Source organism: Podarcis melisellensis (assembly GCF_964234715.1).
Source record: "Podarcis melisellensis genome assembly, chromosome: 11".
NCBI classification, from domain to species: domain Eukaryota; kingdom Metazoa; phylum Chordata; class Lepidosauria; order Squamata; family Lacertidae; genus Podarcis; species Podarcis melisellensis.
In genome coordinates this window covers 8,015,495-8,032,687 of record NC_138543.1, presented here as the reverse complement: position 1 = coordinate 8,032,687, position 17,193 = coordinate 8,015,495, and the positions used below count along the sequence as shown (strand labels likewise).

Below are 17,193 nucleotides of genomic sequence, written 5' to 3'. Positions count from 1 at the left end.
CCCCAATTAGCATAGCACTAAGATGACTGAGTTTGACTGAAGCCTGAAGCTCTACTTCGTCAAGTGTAAAGGTTAAACTTTTGACGCGAAACCATTGTTTGCAGCACGAGTCCTGCCAGCCCAAACTTGCAGAAGGGAAAGAACGATTGAGAGGCTTGGAAGAAGCCAAAGCTGGCAACATTATACGGAATGAAAGAGTATATGATGAATGTGCTATTTTACTTCATTGTCAAGACAACTGTGCTCCTTGATTTATTGATTGGTTTAATTTACAGACTGCTTCTCATGGAGCAACCTAACATGATCAACAAATGTGTCTTTAGCATGTTTGACTCAGACATGATATCAGTGCCTTGCGTGTGGGTACATTGCATGATGTATCCACACGATGTACCTCATCCTAAGCACCTAGGTTTATTTCTTTTTGCAAAACAGCTTCTATGCATTTCGATTAATCTAACTGAATTTGCTTTTGAAATCCACTTAATTGGGTGAAACAGCTGCACACGCTTCCAGGATTGCCGTGGTGCAGTCAGGTAATTTCTGACTCTGTGGTCTGTCTGCTCTTTAGGCAGTAATATGGATTTTATGCATTCGAGGTGGGAGGGTACCAACCTTTGGGGGGTCAAAATGCACATTTTTGGGGGGGGGGAGAGTTTTGTGGCTCTTTGTGATTTCCCCCCTCGGTGTGTAAGATGCTTTGTGGTTCTGTTTGGAGCAGGAAGTGGGTCAGAAATACCCTAAAAAAATAAAAGAGGACCTGAAATTCTATGCTGAAGGCCTAACTTCAGTTTAGGAAATGAGATTAAGGCAATATGAAACCACTTCCTTAAAATGAATTAGGAATCTAAAGTAAAAAGGCTAAAATAAATTATGACCGCAAATGCAGAAAATATTCACACAATTAGCCTATGCATAATTTTTGGATGTCGCTTGAATTTTATTCTGAAAGCAGCTTCCACAGTGCACACTGCCATTCCTCATACAGAACACAAATTCAGGCTGTGGAACTTTGGCACAGCCCAGTGCTGTGTAAACATTACAGTTTAGGGTGGCTCCAGCACATGCCCACCACTGGTGTCTGAACCTGAGTGCACATGGTGTTAGGCACAATCCACATGTACGCTGCATTTTTTTAAAAAGAGAATGTGTGCTGTTTGTGTACTTTCCCTCAAACCAGCTCCATCCAATTCCAACAGAGATGCAACTGTTAAACTGAGATGTCTACATTTCAGACAGCCATTGCACATGACCGCTTCATTGAATCGGAGTTCAGGGGTGTGGGGATTACTGACACAGAAACAAATCAGGTAATGCGCATCAGGAGAAGACACAGCCATACATCTAGTGTGTACAGCATGGGGCAGCAAACTAAGGTCCGCAGGCTGGATCAGGCCCAATTGCCTTCTGGATCTGGCCCACGGACGGTCCGGGAATCGCTGCGTGGATCGCCAGCGCACACACTCTTTCCCTCTCCCTCCCTCTGCGGTGGCACCAGCACCTCCTCCCTCCCTCCTACTGGCTTCTCCCTGCCCTGCCTAGAGGAGGAAGGGGCCTGGGCTTTGTTGGTGCCAGCAGCAGTAGCAGCAGCAGCAGCAGCAGCACTCGAATGGCCACCATTTTAAGCAGCCCCTCTCCGGAGCCCTTTCATGTGCCGCTCATTGTCCCACCGCCGCTGCCAGCCCCTGCCGCTCGCAAGACACAGGTAAGCAGCCACCAGGGCTTGTCCGGTTGCTGTGGAGAAGGGAGGGGAGAGTCAGTGGGGGGTGGCTTATAGCCCGCCCCCCCACAAGGTCTGAGGGACAGTGGAATGGCCCCCTGCTGAAAAACCTGGCTGACCCCTGGTGTACAGCATCATAAGAATGCAACTTTATGCCCAGGAAATTTCAAGATACAGTGGTACCTTGGGTTAAGTACTTAATTCGTTCCAGAGGTCTGTTCTTAACTTGAAACTGTTCTTAACCTGAAGCACCACTTTAGCTAATGGTGCCTCCCACTACCGCTGCGCCGCCGGAGCACGATTTCTGTTCTCATCCCGAAGCAAAGTTCTTAACCCAAGGTACTATTTCTGGGTTAGCGGAGTCTGTAACCTGAAGCGTATGTAACCTGAAGCGTATGTAACCTGAAGTGTCTGTAACCCAAGGTACCACTGTACTAAGGTGTACATAGGAAAGGTTTTCTTCCTGCTGTGCACTGCCTGATAGAAAATGAATGAAGCCCAGCTGCTGCCATTTGTGTTATCTCAATGGAACTGAAAATACCTCTTCTCCATACTATGGTTCAAAGATATGCCATGGATAGTGATAAGGGTATGGTTTGCCCTTTGGGGAAGGAGGTAGGACCTGAGTCCTGTTGGATGTTGGAGGGGGTAATCTGATCAAGGGCATTGCTGCGTTCGTAAAAGACTTGGGGCACAAGTCCATGGCACAAATTTCCATATGCCCATTGGGCATATTTCAATATGCAGGGGCAGGGGCAGGGGCAGGTGACGAACTCCTGCTGTCAGGGTTTACTCTGAGCTATGGGGTGCCAACAGAATATTTTGGACCCAATCCATTGTATGTGACTTGGGCTCTCTGTCCCAATCCCATCTCTCTATGCAATCCATAGGGAAGAACTAGAAGGGTAGGTGTTGGGACATGAGTGGGCCATGACATTGCAGAGCCTTTTTAAAAATTAAACGTTATTTCTGTTTACCCTTTTCCTCGTAATTTCTGCTCATTTGGTATGTATGGTATAAGGCATGGGTAGGCAAACTAAGGCCCGGGGGCCGGATGCGGCATAATCGCCTTCTAAATCCGGCCCACGGATTACTTGAGTAGAATGTGTCCTTTTATTTAAAATGCATCTCTGGGTTATTTGTGAGGCATAGGAATTCATTCATTTCCCCCAAAAAATATAGTCCGCCCCCCCCAAGGTCTGAGGAACAGTGGACCAGCCCCCTGCTGAAAAAGTTTGCTGACCCCTAAAAGGTTAAGGTGAGACCAGGTTTTTTCGTTTCGTTTTGTGTTGTAGTTGTAGTTGTAGTTGTTGTTGTTCTTCTTCTTCTTCTTCTTCTTCTTCTTCTTCTTCTTCTTCTTCTTCTTCTTCTTCTTCTTCTTCTTCTTCTTCTTCTTCTTCTTGTCTGCAATCTTCAACATTTTCTTTTAGGTTTCAAATGCAACAACCCGTCTGAACAAGAATGAAAATTATTAAATCTTCAAAGATGGGGTGCTCTTCGCTGGGCCATGAAACCTAAGAACCGAAGCCAAGCGAAAACCTTCTTGCTTGGTTCCTGTACTGATCACCAGTGGAACAGTTTGCTCACTGCTGAGAAAGAGATCATATCCCCGGCTCAACTGCTCACTCAGTCGTGGGCTGTGCAATAACAAACGCACTGAGCAAGCCTAATCCCAGCCCAGGGCAGAACTGCTTGCTATGCCCCATTGATTCAAAGCGAAATTCAAAAATGCATTATCAGCACAGGCACCAGAGAGACACATGCCAGTTTACTTGAAAAACCCAACGGCAGCAATTTGTAGGCTTCCCCTCCAACATTTGCTCTCTCTATCTTAATATCCACTGATACAAAAGCAAACCTAGTGTAGGAGGGTGTCTTCTTTGTTCCACTTCCTGTTCCAGTCGAACCTTTTGGGTCGCCCCAAGCCCCACAGTCTTAGTGAGAAATAACTCGCTTTCCTGTCATCAACGTTCGCGTGTGGGCTTTTAAAAAAAACTAGTCTCATTGATGTGAAAAGGTGGTTGGAAAACCTCAAACATAAGTTCCAACAAAACAAAAACAAAACTTGGTACAAGTAATGCTGCAACCTTCATCACATGTGCTAAGAACTAAGTCCTCCTTGGTTCTTGGTAACTGTGCACTGAGTAAACATGCATCTGATCAGGCTAGACGGCTTTGCAGGAACAGAGAGTTCAATCACCAATGTACTTATCACCTGGTTAGGTCAGGACCGGTGGAAACCTTGCTGATCTAGATTTAAATGGTAAGCTATGAGCCGACCCGCCAAGGTATTTTATGTACATATAAATGGATAGCTGGGTAGTCATGTGACCTACTTTATTTTACTGTTTTGAAGAGCTGTATTTGAAGGTCTCTTGTATTTCAGTGCTGACCAGTCCAAGTCTTCTTTTAAGAGAAGGAACCATAAAGAGAGAGGGGAGCTTGATGCTAGCAGACTGAGTAGGCATACAAACCACCTGGTGTCTCCACCCCCACCCACGGGTGAGGTTCTATTACTATTTATAGTCATTATTTCTACATTTGCTTCTACATATATCATTGCCATATGCAAAAAACTGCCCTCTTTGGGGTGATGCAGACCCTCCTTATGTTAACACGGGCGGCATAACTGGACACCCTAATGGACACATCACAGGCAGATTTATTTTGTTATTTAATTTTATATCATGCCCATCCTCCCAAAGGAGCCCATGGCAGCACGTGACTAGTTCAATCTCCCCATTGAGTTGGTTTAAAAGCTACTTCAGTCTGCTGCTGCATATTTTCCCTTTGCAGGGTTTGAAATGCTGAAGGTGTGCAGTTTGGGGCAGGAAAATAATGAAAGGTCTTTCTCCATTGCTGCATCTCTGCTATCCATTGTAAAGCCACTCTTTTTTTTCAGTTTTGCAATGGATGTCTGTCATGAGCACCGACGACTATTTATTATTTTATGTATTGATTAAATTTGAATGCCACCCTTCATCTGAAGATCTGAGGGCAGTTCACAGCATCAAAACACAAAATATGAATGCTAAATTGTTGTTGTTGTTTAGTCGTGTCCGACCCTTTGTGACCCCATCGACCAGAGCACGCCAGGCACTCCTGTCTTCCACTGACTCCCGCAGTTTGGTCAAACTCATGCTGGTAGCTTCGAGAACACAGTCCAACCATCTCGTCCTCCGTCGTCCCCTTCTCCTTGTGCCCTCCATCTTTCCCCAAATACATACCGTAAAACTAACACCAGCCAATAACCCCTTCACCACTCAAACACATTTAAAAGGACATAGCATGTTAATCAGCCTAAGGCCTGGCTGAAGAGGAATGTTTTTGCCTGGAGCCTAAAGATGTATAATGATGGTGCCAAGCGAGCCCCCCTGGGAAGGGCATTCCACTGCAGGAAGGGCTTGTTATTGCGTTGCCACGCTCTGGACTTCTCGTGGAGGTGGCACACAAAGAAAAGCCACAGATGATGATCACAAGGTCTGGGTCCTATCAGGGAGAGTTGTTGGACTACAGCTCCCACCATCTCTGACCACTGACCATGTCTGGGACGGATAGGAGTTATAGCTCAACTCCCGGAAGACACCAAATTGGCTTCCCGTGAACAGTTGAGAGAAGTTGGGGGAAATGCATTATGCAGACTTTCAGGCAGAGAACAAGGGAGGCCATGTGCTCTGCTTTACAGAACACAACCCTCTACTTGTGGGTGTTCTGTGTGAGAAGAGCTGCCCAGTCGAGATCTGGTTTATAAATCAGAGAAAGCAGGGGCATCGAAATCACCCATCAACAATTAGCACCTGGAGAGCACACTGAAAAACTGAGCAGGCACACAGCTTACATAGCACGTTTTCTCCACTATGGAGCTATGAATTGTATTTCGGTTTACTTTTTATTATTTCTAAATTTGCATAAACACATTAGTTTATACAAAATCTGTGCACCTTTCTTAGGCGATACCAAATAATCCACCCTATAGAAAACACACACTCTCTCTCTCCATTTCATTGGGAATCTCCACGGGGCAGTGAATGAAGAACAGGAAGACAATTTCAAATAGAAAAAGGCAAAGCACCAAAACTAAAGGGATTTTGGCCCAATCCATAAAGGCAGGAAGGCCTTCCTTTGCACTGTACCCAGCGCCTCTTCTTTCATGACAGCATAACCGAAGCGACAAAAACAGGAGCTTTCACATTTCAGCAGTTTACCTTGTCTACTACAGTGACAAGGTACTACTACCTTGGGTTACATACGCTTCAGGTTACATATGCTTCAGGTTAGACTCCACTAACCAAGAAATAGTACCTCGGGTTAAGAACTTTGCTTCAGGATAAGAACAGAAATCATGCTTCAGCGGCGCGGCGGCAGCGGGAGGCCCCATTAGCTAAAGTGGTGCTTCAGGTTAAGAACACTTTCAGCTTAAGAACGGACCTCCGGAATGAATTAAGTACTTAACCCGAGGTACCACTGTACATAGAGGCATTTATAATACAGTATTGGGAGCCTTATTGGTCACAGAATGCTGCAACCATTTCTTTTAACACTTTTCACTGTGCAAACTGCTTAGAAGACAATCTTCAAGACAGCTCTGTAGAGGCAAGATCACTACTGTCCCCCCCTCCCATATTAAAAAGGGTAAAAAATGTTGATTTTAATATTTTTCTTGTAAGTTGTAAAGAGTTGGGTTTTTTTTAAAAACTATTTTGTTCTTTTTGGAAAAAGCTTTGAGGTTTTACTACAATTGGTTTTTTTTTTTATTTCACAAGATTCATAAACAAAATACTAAACTCCGCTGTGGAGTTCTTTACTTGTTTCTGCATTCTAAGGCCTGTTCTACCCATGCAGGAGGTGGTAGCATAACCTACATCAGTTCATAATGTGGGTAAGATTTCAACTTTACTGTTTCCCCAAGTTAACACAACAATTTTCCCTAAGACAAACAACTGCACAGTAGCTTTCTTCAGATTTAGATTTCCAGCTCTACTGGTTTACTGGCTGCAAATCACTTTGCTTGCAGAGCATTCAATATTTTTTTTATAACTCACCAACAGACTTGAACTGGTACGGTTCACTCTGCTGTGCTTGCAGAACAGGTGTCATTTTAGCAGATGGAAAGATACCCTATTCAACTGTCACCCAAAGGAAAACTTTTCTTCACATAGCTGCATAGCAGAGAGAGCAGGTCCCTGGCATTAAATTGTATAGTCCTATTGTGAAATCATTTGAAGTCTATCGCAGCAAAGGCTACCAAGGAGCTTTGTGGAACGTTGAAGAACCAATATATTGCAGTGTAAACCAGTTTGCATTGTAATAACTTTTGCTAGGAATCTTTCAAGGTACTCATTACAGATGGAGAACCTCAACTCCAATCCCATGCAGAAAACATTGCATTACATGCTTTGCACTGCTGTTCTGTTATTTTGCAGCTTTTATTACCACACCAGAAACCAAACTGGTCCAAAACTAATTGATTTGATTGAGAAGGGGGATACAGCGTGAAGTTCATGTACAAAAGAAAGCACACAAAATCCATTCAGGTACATTGAAATGTTTGGTGTTTTATTTTAAAAGCTGTAACGTTCTGTGCAAGTTGTTGCCTAAAAAATAAAATTTAAAAAAGAAAAGAAAATCTACATGGTTTAGCCAGTCTGCAAGCTATCAATATTACAAGCTTGAGCACATAAGCAACATTTACATCAAGTAATAAAAAAAATTGGGAAAAAGAGGGGCACATGTTGCCATCAAGTAAACATCAGAGAGGTTCAAGGTTAAAAAAAAAAAAAAAAAAACCCAAACAACAATCTTGGAAGAAACAGATACTAGTCAGTTTAAAGTCTTTCTGCAGTTGGAATGCTTGGTGGCCTCAGAAGATGTCTGGCAACCAACAAGCTGGAAAGCTTATTCCAGTGGTTCATATTTCCTCAAGTTAACGGCTGTGGCTGTTCCAGTGGCTCCTTTTTCTGCAAAATTATACTAGGGGATAGCTAGCTGCTGTAGCAATTCCACAGTGGTTTTTTCTATCTTTAGCCATGTAGATATAGCCTTTTTGGCCCCACTTCTCGCTCCAGCTGGGAAAAAAACAAAAACACAACATTACAACTTTGCCTCGTTACAGGATTTACTTTTGTACCTCCACACCGTCCTCTGTCCTCCGTCCCCCTGGTAGTTTTGCACAGAATGCATAACAGATGGACTGCTCCTCTGGCTGAAAGCAATACGACTAGCCAAAAGTGTTTGGGCAGCCTAGAAATTATCAGGCCCGAAGGAATATTTAGTGCCTTGCGTATCTGTTTTTTGGGACAGTTTATACATTCAGCGGATTTCAAACCGAAAAGCTGTTCTTGGTTTGTACAACTTCAAGACTCAGGTAGGAGTTATGAGTGCCTGGATGTCCCCAAACCTCAGCCAGAAGAAAAGCAAACTTGCATATAGAAACAGTTAAGTCTGCCAGAGATCAAAAGATTAAAGAAGTCTCAGTACCTGTTTTTCACAATCCAGTATTTCTTGCCATCTTCATCTGCACCCTCAAAGCCATAGCCAACGACAAGAACACCATGATCCAGCTCTTCACTGCTACACTCTGGCTCGTAATAAATACCTAGAAAGGAAGGAGTCCAAAAAGGTGGATCAGCTTCCAGAAGAACAGCAACCTTTCCTCGTCTACTTGGTCCAAAGTTATCCATCTGAATGCTCAGTCATAGGAACTGCCAGGGGCCTATGTCGCTTGGTTATATCTTATACTGACTGGGGGCAGCTTGCCCAGGCTTTTCAGAGAGAAGTCTCTGTACCACTGAATTATAAAGGTAATGGACCCCTGGATGGTTAAGTCCAGTCAAAGGTGACTCTGGGGTTGCAGCGCTCATCTCGCATTCAGGCCGAGGGAGCCAGCGTTTCTTCACAGACAGTTTTCCGGGTCATGTGGCCAGCATGACTAAACTGCTACTGGCGCACGGAGGACCGTGACGAGTGCCAGAGCGCACGGAAACACAGTTTACCTTCCTGCTGCAGTGGTACCCATTTATCTACTTGCACTGGCATGCTTTCAAACTGCTAGGTTGGCAGGAGCTGGAACAGAGCAACAGGAGCTCACTCCGTTACAGGGATTCGAACCGCCAACCTTCTGATCAGCAAGCCCAAGAGGCTCAGTGGTTTAGACCACAGTGCCACCACGGAACTTTAAGTCCTTGCCCTCTCAGTTGATGGGTGCCCCTTGTCCAGAAAGTGTTAGCACTAATATAGTTTTGCCCAGTGGAAGAAACTGACACAGGGCTCTATAAGCCTTGGCAGCTTGCAAAAGGCAACTATCTTCCCGCCAAAACTCTGCATGAACTCACTAAGAATACGAGGAATGGGGTGTGTCTTATCTTTATGCAGAAGCAGCAAGAGCCTTGCAATGCTTCTGCAAAAACCATCCATGCATATTGGAATAAGACCCAGAACCCCAATACACCTCATAGATAAAATGGCCTAAGGATGTGCAAGACTAGCGCGCACCAGAATATCGTTGCCCACACTGAAGTCAAACTGCGCAATACTCCATTCAGCCAAGTCCATTACAAATCATTTTGAGACCCTTAGACTAATGCTCACCTGACTCATAAAACTGGAAGGAGGTGTGTCCTGCATCGATCGCCACAGAGACTGGTCCTACTGCAGCGACGGCCTTCATGAGGGCCCTTTCCCGCCCTTCAGGGATGTCCACAAAGCCGGTGTCGTTGGCAGAGTTGTATTCAGACTTGTACAAGCAATCTTCGTCATCCTTTGAAACAACAACAGTCACGTTGGTTGTGGTTCAGAAAGTCAGTGAATGCAAAAGAAAAGAAAACCCCAAATTAAAATAAATATACACCCAAATTTAAATAACCACAAACAACACAAGAAGTATGTGCCCCAACAAGAAAATATCACATCTGAGCTTGTGACTAGGTCTTCCCATCTACATACTTCTTGTTCCCAAACCCAAAGATATTTCACATGTGAAAGAGGTGCCAATTTTAACACGCACACACAATGCTCTTCAACTTAGAGAAGATATACTGGACCAAACCATCCTCCTCCCAGATGTCATTACTTCATCAAAGACTAAATCAAGGGGCGTTAGAATAGTTGATTTCCTGCATCAGCCGGGTGTTGGACTACATTACCTTTGAGGTCCCTTCCAACCCTGATTCACATACATCATGGGTGGAAAACCCATGTCCCTCCAGATATCGCTGGATTCCAACTCCCATCAGCCCCAGGCAACAGGGTGAATAGTCAGAGGATGGGAGTTGTATTCCAGCATCTGAAGGACCACAGAATCCCTACACATCTATCAATTCCCCACCACAGCACTTCTGACAAGTCTCACATTCCACTCCTACAATGCATGCAACATCTGCCCAGGCAAAACAGAGTTAGGATGCCAGGAAAGAACTATGGATAACAGGGAAACGTTAGCAGAGATAGAGTTCTTATCTGAACATCTCCACAATGAAACAGCACCAGAGGTGAGAAGTATTGGAAAGACACTCCTGAATTCAAGAAACACTTTCTGAAGCAACTCAATATACAGCAGAGATGGGAAAATGAGGGCTCCCCGGAGAATGCTAGACTAGCAGATTCAGCCAGCATGACGGAGGGTCAGGGGGTAACAGTATCTAGATGGCCACAGCTTCTCCCTTTCCAAAGTGTTAAGAATTTTATTTCTTTGCTGCCCAAGTCATAGGTGGGCCTTGAAGTTAAAACTTCAGATTCAGTTTAACAAGCTAACAGTAGTTTAATGTTGTATTACATCCGACTTGCCACCCAACAAGTGGTATTAGAGGCAAGTAGAAAAATAAAACAGAATGTTCCATTAAGAAGTTGTGGAAGAAAGATTTCAGTAGTGTAACTCTGAAAGCTATATAGTTTTACAGGTATCTGCAGAACACTCAGCTGTTTAAGAATCCTATCAAGTCCTTCGAGATAATTAGCCAGCAGCAACTCACTGATGTGTCAACAATGCAAACCTGTAGCTATTATTTTTAACTTGCATTGCGCAAGTAGAGCTTTAAAGGGTTATCTAGCATGTGCAACCTAGTTAAATTAACCACAACACTATCATTGCTCAAGGCTTTCAAACCAATTCAGGCCAATGATGAAAGGGGAGCGGGGGGCGGGGAAAGGCCTAGTTGCCATTTTCATCTGCCGGGCTGCCAACAACTCAGTGAAACCCCCATGTATGCTTGGGTTCGACCTCTTCCAACACAACATTTGGAATTTCTTTTCCTGGGAGGTATGTTGACCTGGTAGATCTGACAAGAGAATAGACAAGGAAGAGGCTGTCAGTCAGGAAGCCATTTCACCTTTCCAATGTATGGGTAGGAGTCCTCAGAATCAATGCCGCCGTTGTCCTTTATGTACTGGAAAGCCTGGTCCATGAGGCCCCCATTGCAGCCCTGGTTCCCTTCGGGCCGAGAGCAATCCACAAGGTTTTGTTCACTCAGAGAGACCAGCTTGCCGGTTTTGCGAAAGTGCTGTCCTTCCAGGGCTCCGGTGGTACTGAATGCCCAGCAAGAGCCACACTGACCCTGAGGGCAAATGAGGAGAAATGAATTGGTTTAAAGCCAGGAAAAAGTTCAGTGCATGCTACTGTAATGCTTCTAGTAAAGCAGCGGGAGAAAATGCTGCTTTGGCAGGGTAACTACTCTTCTCAATTTAGTATTTAATGGTTGGGATTGATGGGAGTTGCAGTCCAACAATTGGAGGGAGCCAGGTGGGAGCTAAGGCTGGCCTAGACAGAAAACATACAATCTAGAGGCATTAATCAAGCTCAACGCATTCCAGTTGGGCAAAAGACACCCAAGGAAGGCGCAAAGCAGGGCCTGAGGGTCCCCATCCCCTGTGCAAATGCAACTCAATTTCACTAGCATCAAGTAAGAAACATGCACTTTGTATTTTTGACGCCATTACCAAGCATCCCTCAACCAGTTCTCAAGGGATACTCACTGAATGTTAGCTCTACACTGGGGACAGGGAGAGTGCTGTTGTGCTCAGGCATTTAGCTGGTCACTCTGAGATTGGGATAGTTGCCTAGGAGCTTGATCCAATAGGCTCTTATCTCCTCGAGTTCTTCAGCTACCTCCCATAACTAAAGGAGCTATTTATTTCTTGGCAACATAACTATGTTTTGGCTGTAAGTCCTACAGAAGCTAAAGTACCACTCAGAAATCCAACCACAGACTAAGCTGCTTGTGTTAGGCAAAGGAAAAGAAAAAACCCAGAAGATAAGATACATACTTGATCCTTCACTGGTGTGACATATCCTCTATCCCTCCAGTCAACAGATCTTGGCGCCTCCAAGAAATTTGGTTCGAGGAACTGTGATCCTGAAAACTTCCTTTCCGTTTTCGAGCGTTTAAATCCATTCATGACTTGCCTAAATTCTTCATTAGTCTGAAGAAAGAGGAAATAAGTCAGCATGCCATCTAAGCAGTTACTCAAGAGATGCTAGCTATGCAACTTGGCATTTACGTACCATGTCTCCAAAATGATTCATTCCCAGTCTGTAGCTGTGTTTGCCAAGGCTGTGGTCCAGGTTGTGCAATTCAATCATCTTCAGGTTCTTCTCCCAGATCATTCTTCTCCAGCCTTCCTCCTTCTAAAAGGGGAAGAAAGCAACAAGGAAAACTGAGCACCCAACAGCCTCTAACAGCTAAAGACATAGGCTCAGTTCAGACATCAGACCATAGTTTGTGACAAACCATGGTTGGAACCTCTGCAAACCATGGTTGCCTCCCTGTTTTGGTTTCCCTATCTATTTGGTATAGCTACAGCTCCAACTGCCATAGGCTGCTGCAGCTATGGTTTGTAAAATCACACACCACACCAAATCATGGTATCCAGTTCTGGTTTACTGGCTCATTACAAATCATGATTTGTCCATCCAGGCATCACGCCAAGCCAGACTTCTTAAATGTGGCTTGCAATGACATCTGAATTGAGCAATGAAAAGTATGCCTAGCTTTTCTTTGCTGCTCTAAGCAGCTTACCATTGCTATGAAAAACATTTCAAACATTAGCCCTAATATCTGAGTAGTTCATACTTAACATGACTACTTTGAAAGCTTGGTATTCCCATATAAGAGGAAGCTACGTTTTTTGTTCCCAAGATGAGGCTTATTCAAGCAGCAAAATAATATTGAGAAATTCTTTTCGTATCTGATAATAAAGAATCTAGAGCACTTGAGTCTACCTGTACAACTTGCCTGCTTGCTGTATGCCTCTGAATCACAACTGGGGAGAACAGTACTTCAGATCCTGCTTCTCAAAGGAATCTGGTTGGTCACTGAGGGGCCAGGATACTGGACTAAAAAGGTGTTCATTATGTTCTTAACTACGATCTTCTATACCAGTAACTCTCAGATTATTGAAGTGTTGTCTGTGTCCCCTAAGGTGGCAATTATACCCAAATACCTAGGCTAGCAGATGGTTTCACCAACAGATACATGAACCATTCATACAACTTTTGCTACCGCACATATTCTGAACACCTTTTGCCCATGCGCACTGAGAGGTATGTAGTGACCCTTACCTCATGGTATTTTTTGTTATGCCACGATTTCCACAGGCCCCAGTGATCATCCAAAGCAGGGTCCAGGCCTGGGGCGGCAAAGCATGCCTCCAAACTTAGGGCCAAAATGCACAGATAGAACTTCATGGTGAAACCTCTCTATAGGGCAAGAAAAAGATCTGATTAGACAGGAATCTCTCCCTTCATTTACAGCGAGGAACCAATAGACAGAAACAGTTTAATCCCCTCTGATGAGGCCATGCAAACTATACAGAAGTGAAATTCACTGAAGAGAGAATAAATTACTTGTTTAAAGTTTTGGTATAAATGCACCACAGCGCTACCACACAAGGCATCTAGTATGTATATACAACGTGTTTCAGATAGTGGTTCTGTGGCAAGTGAAAAATGAGCACCAGAAACTAACTAAATGAGATACAGTGGTACCTCAGGCTACATACGCTTCAGGTTACAGACTCAGAAAGGACCCAGAAATAGTGCTTCAGGTTAAGAACTTTGCTTCAGGATGAGAACAGAAATCGTGCTCCGGCGGCGTGGCAGCAGCAGGAGGCCCCATTAGCTAAAGTGGTGCTTCAGGTTAAGAACAGTTTCAGGTTAAGAACGGACCTCTGGAACGAATTAAGTACTTAACCTGAGGTACCACTGTATATGAAAGGCCTGTTCAAGCAACTAGTAAGCCTAGGTTACCCAATCCTGCGAGATGTCCACAAATCTAACAATCCTGTACTTTATTATTACAGCTCCCACCCACTGCACAAATATTCAATAGGAGTGAATTAGATTGGCTGCTTTGCAAACAGATTTTTCCTTTGCAGGTAACCAAGAGAGCGACCTTCCCTCCCCCCCCCCCCCCGCAAATGTACTTTTCTCAAAGCCCTTGTCGAAGGCTGAAGAAAAACAGGAGGAATCTGTAAGCATTTTAATAGCTGGCGCTTTCAGAAGCCTCCCTGGATACCGATATGAGTCACCAGGCATTTTCCAGGAATCACTTCCGCTCTCCCGGCATCCCAGTCTGGGGCGGAGTACCAAGGGGGGTGAAGGGGGGGTCCTTGCAAAAAAAGCCCAAACCCAGCACGTGACCCCGCTCCAGTAAACAGACACGCGAGCGCCCCTCACATGATATGATAGGCGGCCGGGGGGGGGGGGCGCTCCGGCGCCGGGCCCAGTGTAAACAAGCCCATTTGGCTGCTGATCCGGAGCCAAATCGCTTGGGGGAGGAGGGCGCTGGAGCAGAAGCGCGCTGCGGTCTCGTTCAGAAAAGGAAAAGGGGGAAATCCCTCAAGCCGGGAGAAGATGAGAAATCCCAGCGCTGGGCTGCCTCGAAGGGAGAGAAGGACCCGCGCAGCAGCCAGCTGGGAAGGAAGGGTCTGGATGGGACCCACCCCAATTGGGTGCGCCCTAAGAAAACGCGCACAAGCAAATCGGGCGCGCCCCAAATCCTCGCTACTCCCACTTCTAAAAGATGGGCAAGGGGGCTCATCGGAGCGCCGGCCACCCGGGGAAAAATACGTAAACTCAGCCAAAACACCCCGTTAAACGGGCAGCGGCGCCTCCCGGATTCCTTTCTCCACCGGGGAGCAGGAACCCGGGTGGCTCCGAGCATCAGAGGGGTACCCAAAGGAGCCCCCTTCTTCTCCCCAGGCCCCCGTTAGCGGCAGGGACCGGGGCGCGGCGAGGGATGCTGGAGACCAAGCGCTCAGCCATTACACAAAAGCAGCCCGCGGAGAGGAGCGAAATGGAGGCTCTTGGCGACCTGCCGGCGCTTGCAAACCCACCTGCTCGGCCCCGGGAACAGAACACCCTCCTCGGCTCGCCCCTGCTCTGGCTTCTTTCGGGCCGGGGGCTTGGCTGTAAATGTGCCCGGCTCGCCGAAGCCCGGCCCCTGTGGCGCTTCGATTGGCTGCCCGGCGCCGAGGCGGAGCGAGGGCTAATCCTGCCGAAGTTCGTGACTCCCGATCCCGTGATCCGAGCGGTGCCCGGACCTGTTCCGTGATGGAGGGAGGGAGGGAGGGAGGGGGTGGTGTTTTGTTTTTATGGGAAGCAATGGGGCGGCCGAGGACAAGGACCCGTGCGCTGGCTCGCTTGTGGGTTTTGCTGGGAAATCGTAGAGGCACAAGCTATGCGATATGTAATGCAATTCTAATAATATAATCAGCAAGGCGAGGGAAATCCTGTTTCAAAACAGTGCCAGGGGGGAAAGGAGACGTTGCAAGCAGATAGGATCCGAATGCCCCGAAGCGCAGCCAGCGCGCATTCAGGCCATTTCACCTCGCAAGACAAGGCGTGGTTCTCTTCGTCCAACTCAAAAGCCTTCGCCGCCTGCAAAGCGCAAAAACAAACCAGCAGACGTGACGGTAGACATCGGACTACAACTAAATTAAATGCAGATGAACTCGGGTTTCTGTATGTTTTCTGCTATGCATGTCTCCAGGGGCGCACCTAGGGTGTGGTGGTTGTTGTTCAGTCGTGTCCGACTCTTTTTTTTAAAAGATATTTATTAAAGTTTTCAAGAAATTATGTAAAGTAAAAAGAAAAAGAAAAAAAAACAGAAAAAGCAATAAGACATACATACATACAAAAACATATACAATAACAAGTATAATTTCAATCCCTTATATTCATATGACTTACTTTCCCGACCTCATACTGTGGCATCTGAATATAGACTGCATTTTTAATCAAGACTTATATTGGCTTATATCTTGATCAGGTTCCTAAATTAAATGGGCTTAGATTTTCAAAGGTTTCATGCCAGGCAGAAAAAAACCTTGGCAAGAGGTTTTCTCCTAAGACAAGAGGGCCCCATTGATGGGAAATTACATATGCTGCCCCAAGGCTGAAAAAACACTATTAAGAATGGGTAAATAGTAAAATAATACCAATGTGCCTCCCAGTAAAATGAGCCATATCTTCTTCCTAAGGTTGAAAGGCCAAGAGCAAATGGTTTTGAAAAACAACTGGCTGGAGAAGGGGGGGAGTGTAAACAGGGGAAGAGACTTTTTCTTCACTTTTTATTTTGAGGCTGTAAACTGTTCCTTCCTTTTACTTTGAGGAGATTTATCCTTCTAAAAAGCTATATATGATAATGTATGAAATATATTAGCTTAAATATATTGGCTTAAATGTAATTATGCAAAGGATTTAAGAAATGCTAGATTCATAGAGTCATATTGCAATAGGAGACCAGAGGGGCAAATGAGCCTAGCCCCCCCCTTGCCAGACAGGAGACGCCATCGAACACTTCTGATATATAGTTGTCAGGCATTTGTTTAAAAGACCCTCAAATGAAGGAGATCTTTCAATGTTGATGTGAACTCAAGATCCTTGACATCTGTTGAACATAAAAATGTAAGATTAAACATTTGTTTTAGAAGGCAATAGGGCAAGAGGTGAGCTGGTAATTAAGATTCCATGTAAGATATATTATTACTTATATGTCAAATATATAGCTCTTTGTCTCCCTTATAAGGATAGGAGGATATGGGTGTATCTTTTTGTGATTAGTTATAGCAATCAGCCAATAGGAAATCCAACCAGGCTGATTGAACAGAGGCAGCCCCAGGAGGAGCAAAGGGGGCTGGATTAAGGGAATATAAGTGCTGGCCATAATGGCAGGAGGCAGGCCAGAGCTTGGTAACCATATACCACTGAGCCTCTCATTTATTTGTCTGACAAATAAATTATTATTTTAATTTCTCTGTTGCTGCGTTGAATATTTCATTCCAGCTAAGCGTTAACCACAAGCAGGATGCTACATTTTATGGTGCCTGCGACTCGGATAAGTGGTCTGCTGGAACGCAGCCCCTTCGCCCTATTGGACAGGGTACAAGAGAGAGGATCTCTAAACTGCTTCCCAGCGCGCACTGGTAAATTTTTCCAGGGGGAACGCAGAAGTCTCGTCTGTCTGATACCCTGCCCACTG

At 45.2% G+C, this 17,193-nt stretch overlaps 1 protein-coding gene across 1 annotated transcript; it reads right to left on the bottom strand.

Annotated features, from left to right (window-relative positions):
- Positions 1-7,255: 7,255 nt before the first annotated feature.
- Positions 7,256-15,377, bottom strand: CTSL (cathepsin L). The gene is made up of 8 exons (XM_081930773.1): positions 15,047-15,377; positions 13,272-13,409; positions 12,216-12,338; positions 11,978-12,133; positions 11,044-11,268; positions 9,308-9,476; positions 8,198-8,315; positions 7,256-7,785 (listed from the first exon to the last, which is right to left on the bottom strand). Exons 2-8 carry the CDS (start codon positions 13,395-13,397, stop codon positions 7,686-7,688), a joined length of 1,017 nt encoding a protein of 338 aa, XP_081786899.1. The 5' UTR covers positions 13,398-13,409; positions 15,047-15,377; the 3' UTR covers positions 7,256-7,685.
- Between the last annotated feature and the right edge of the window lie 1,816 nt (positions 15,378-17,193).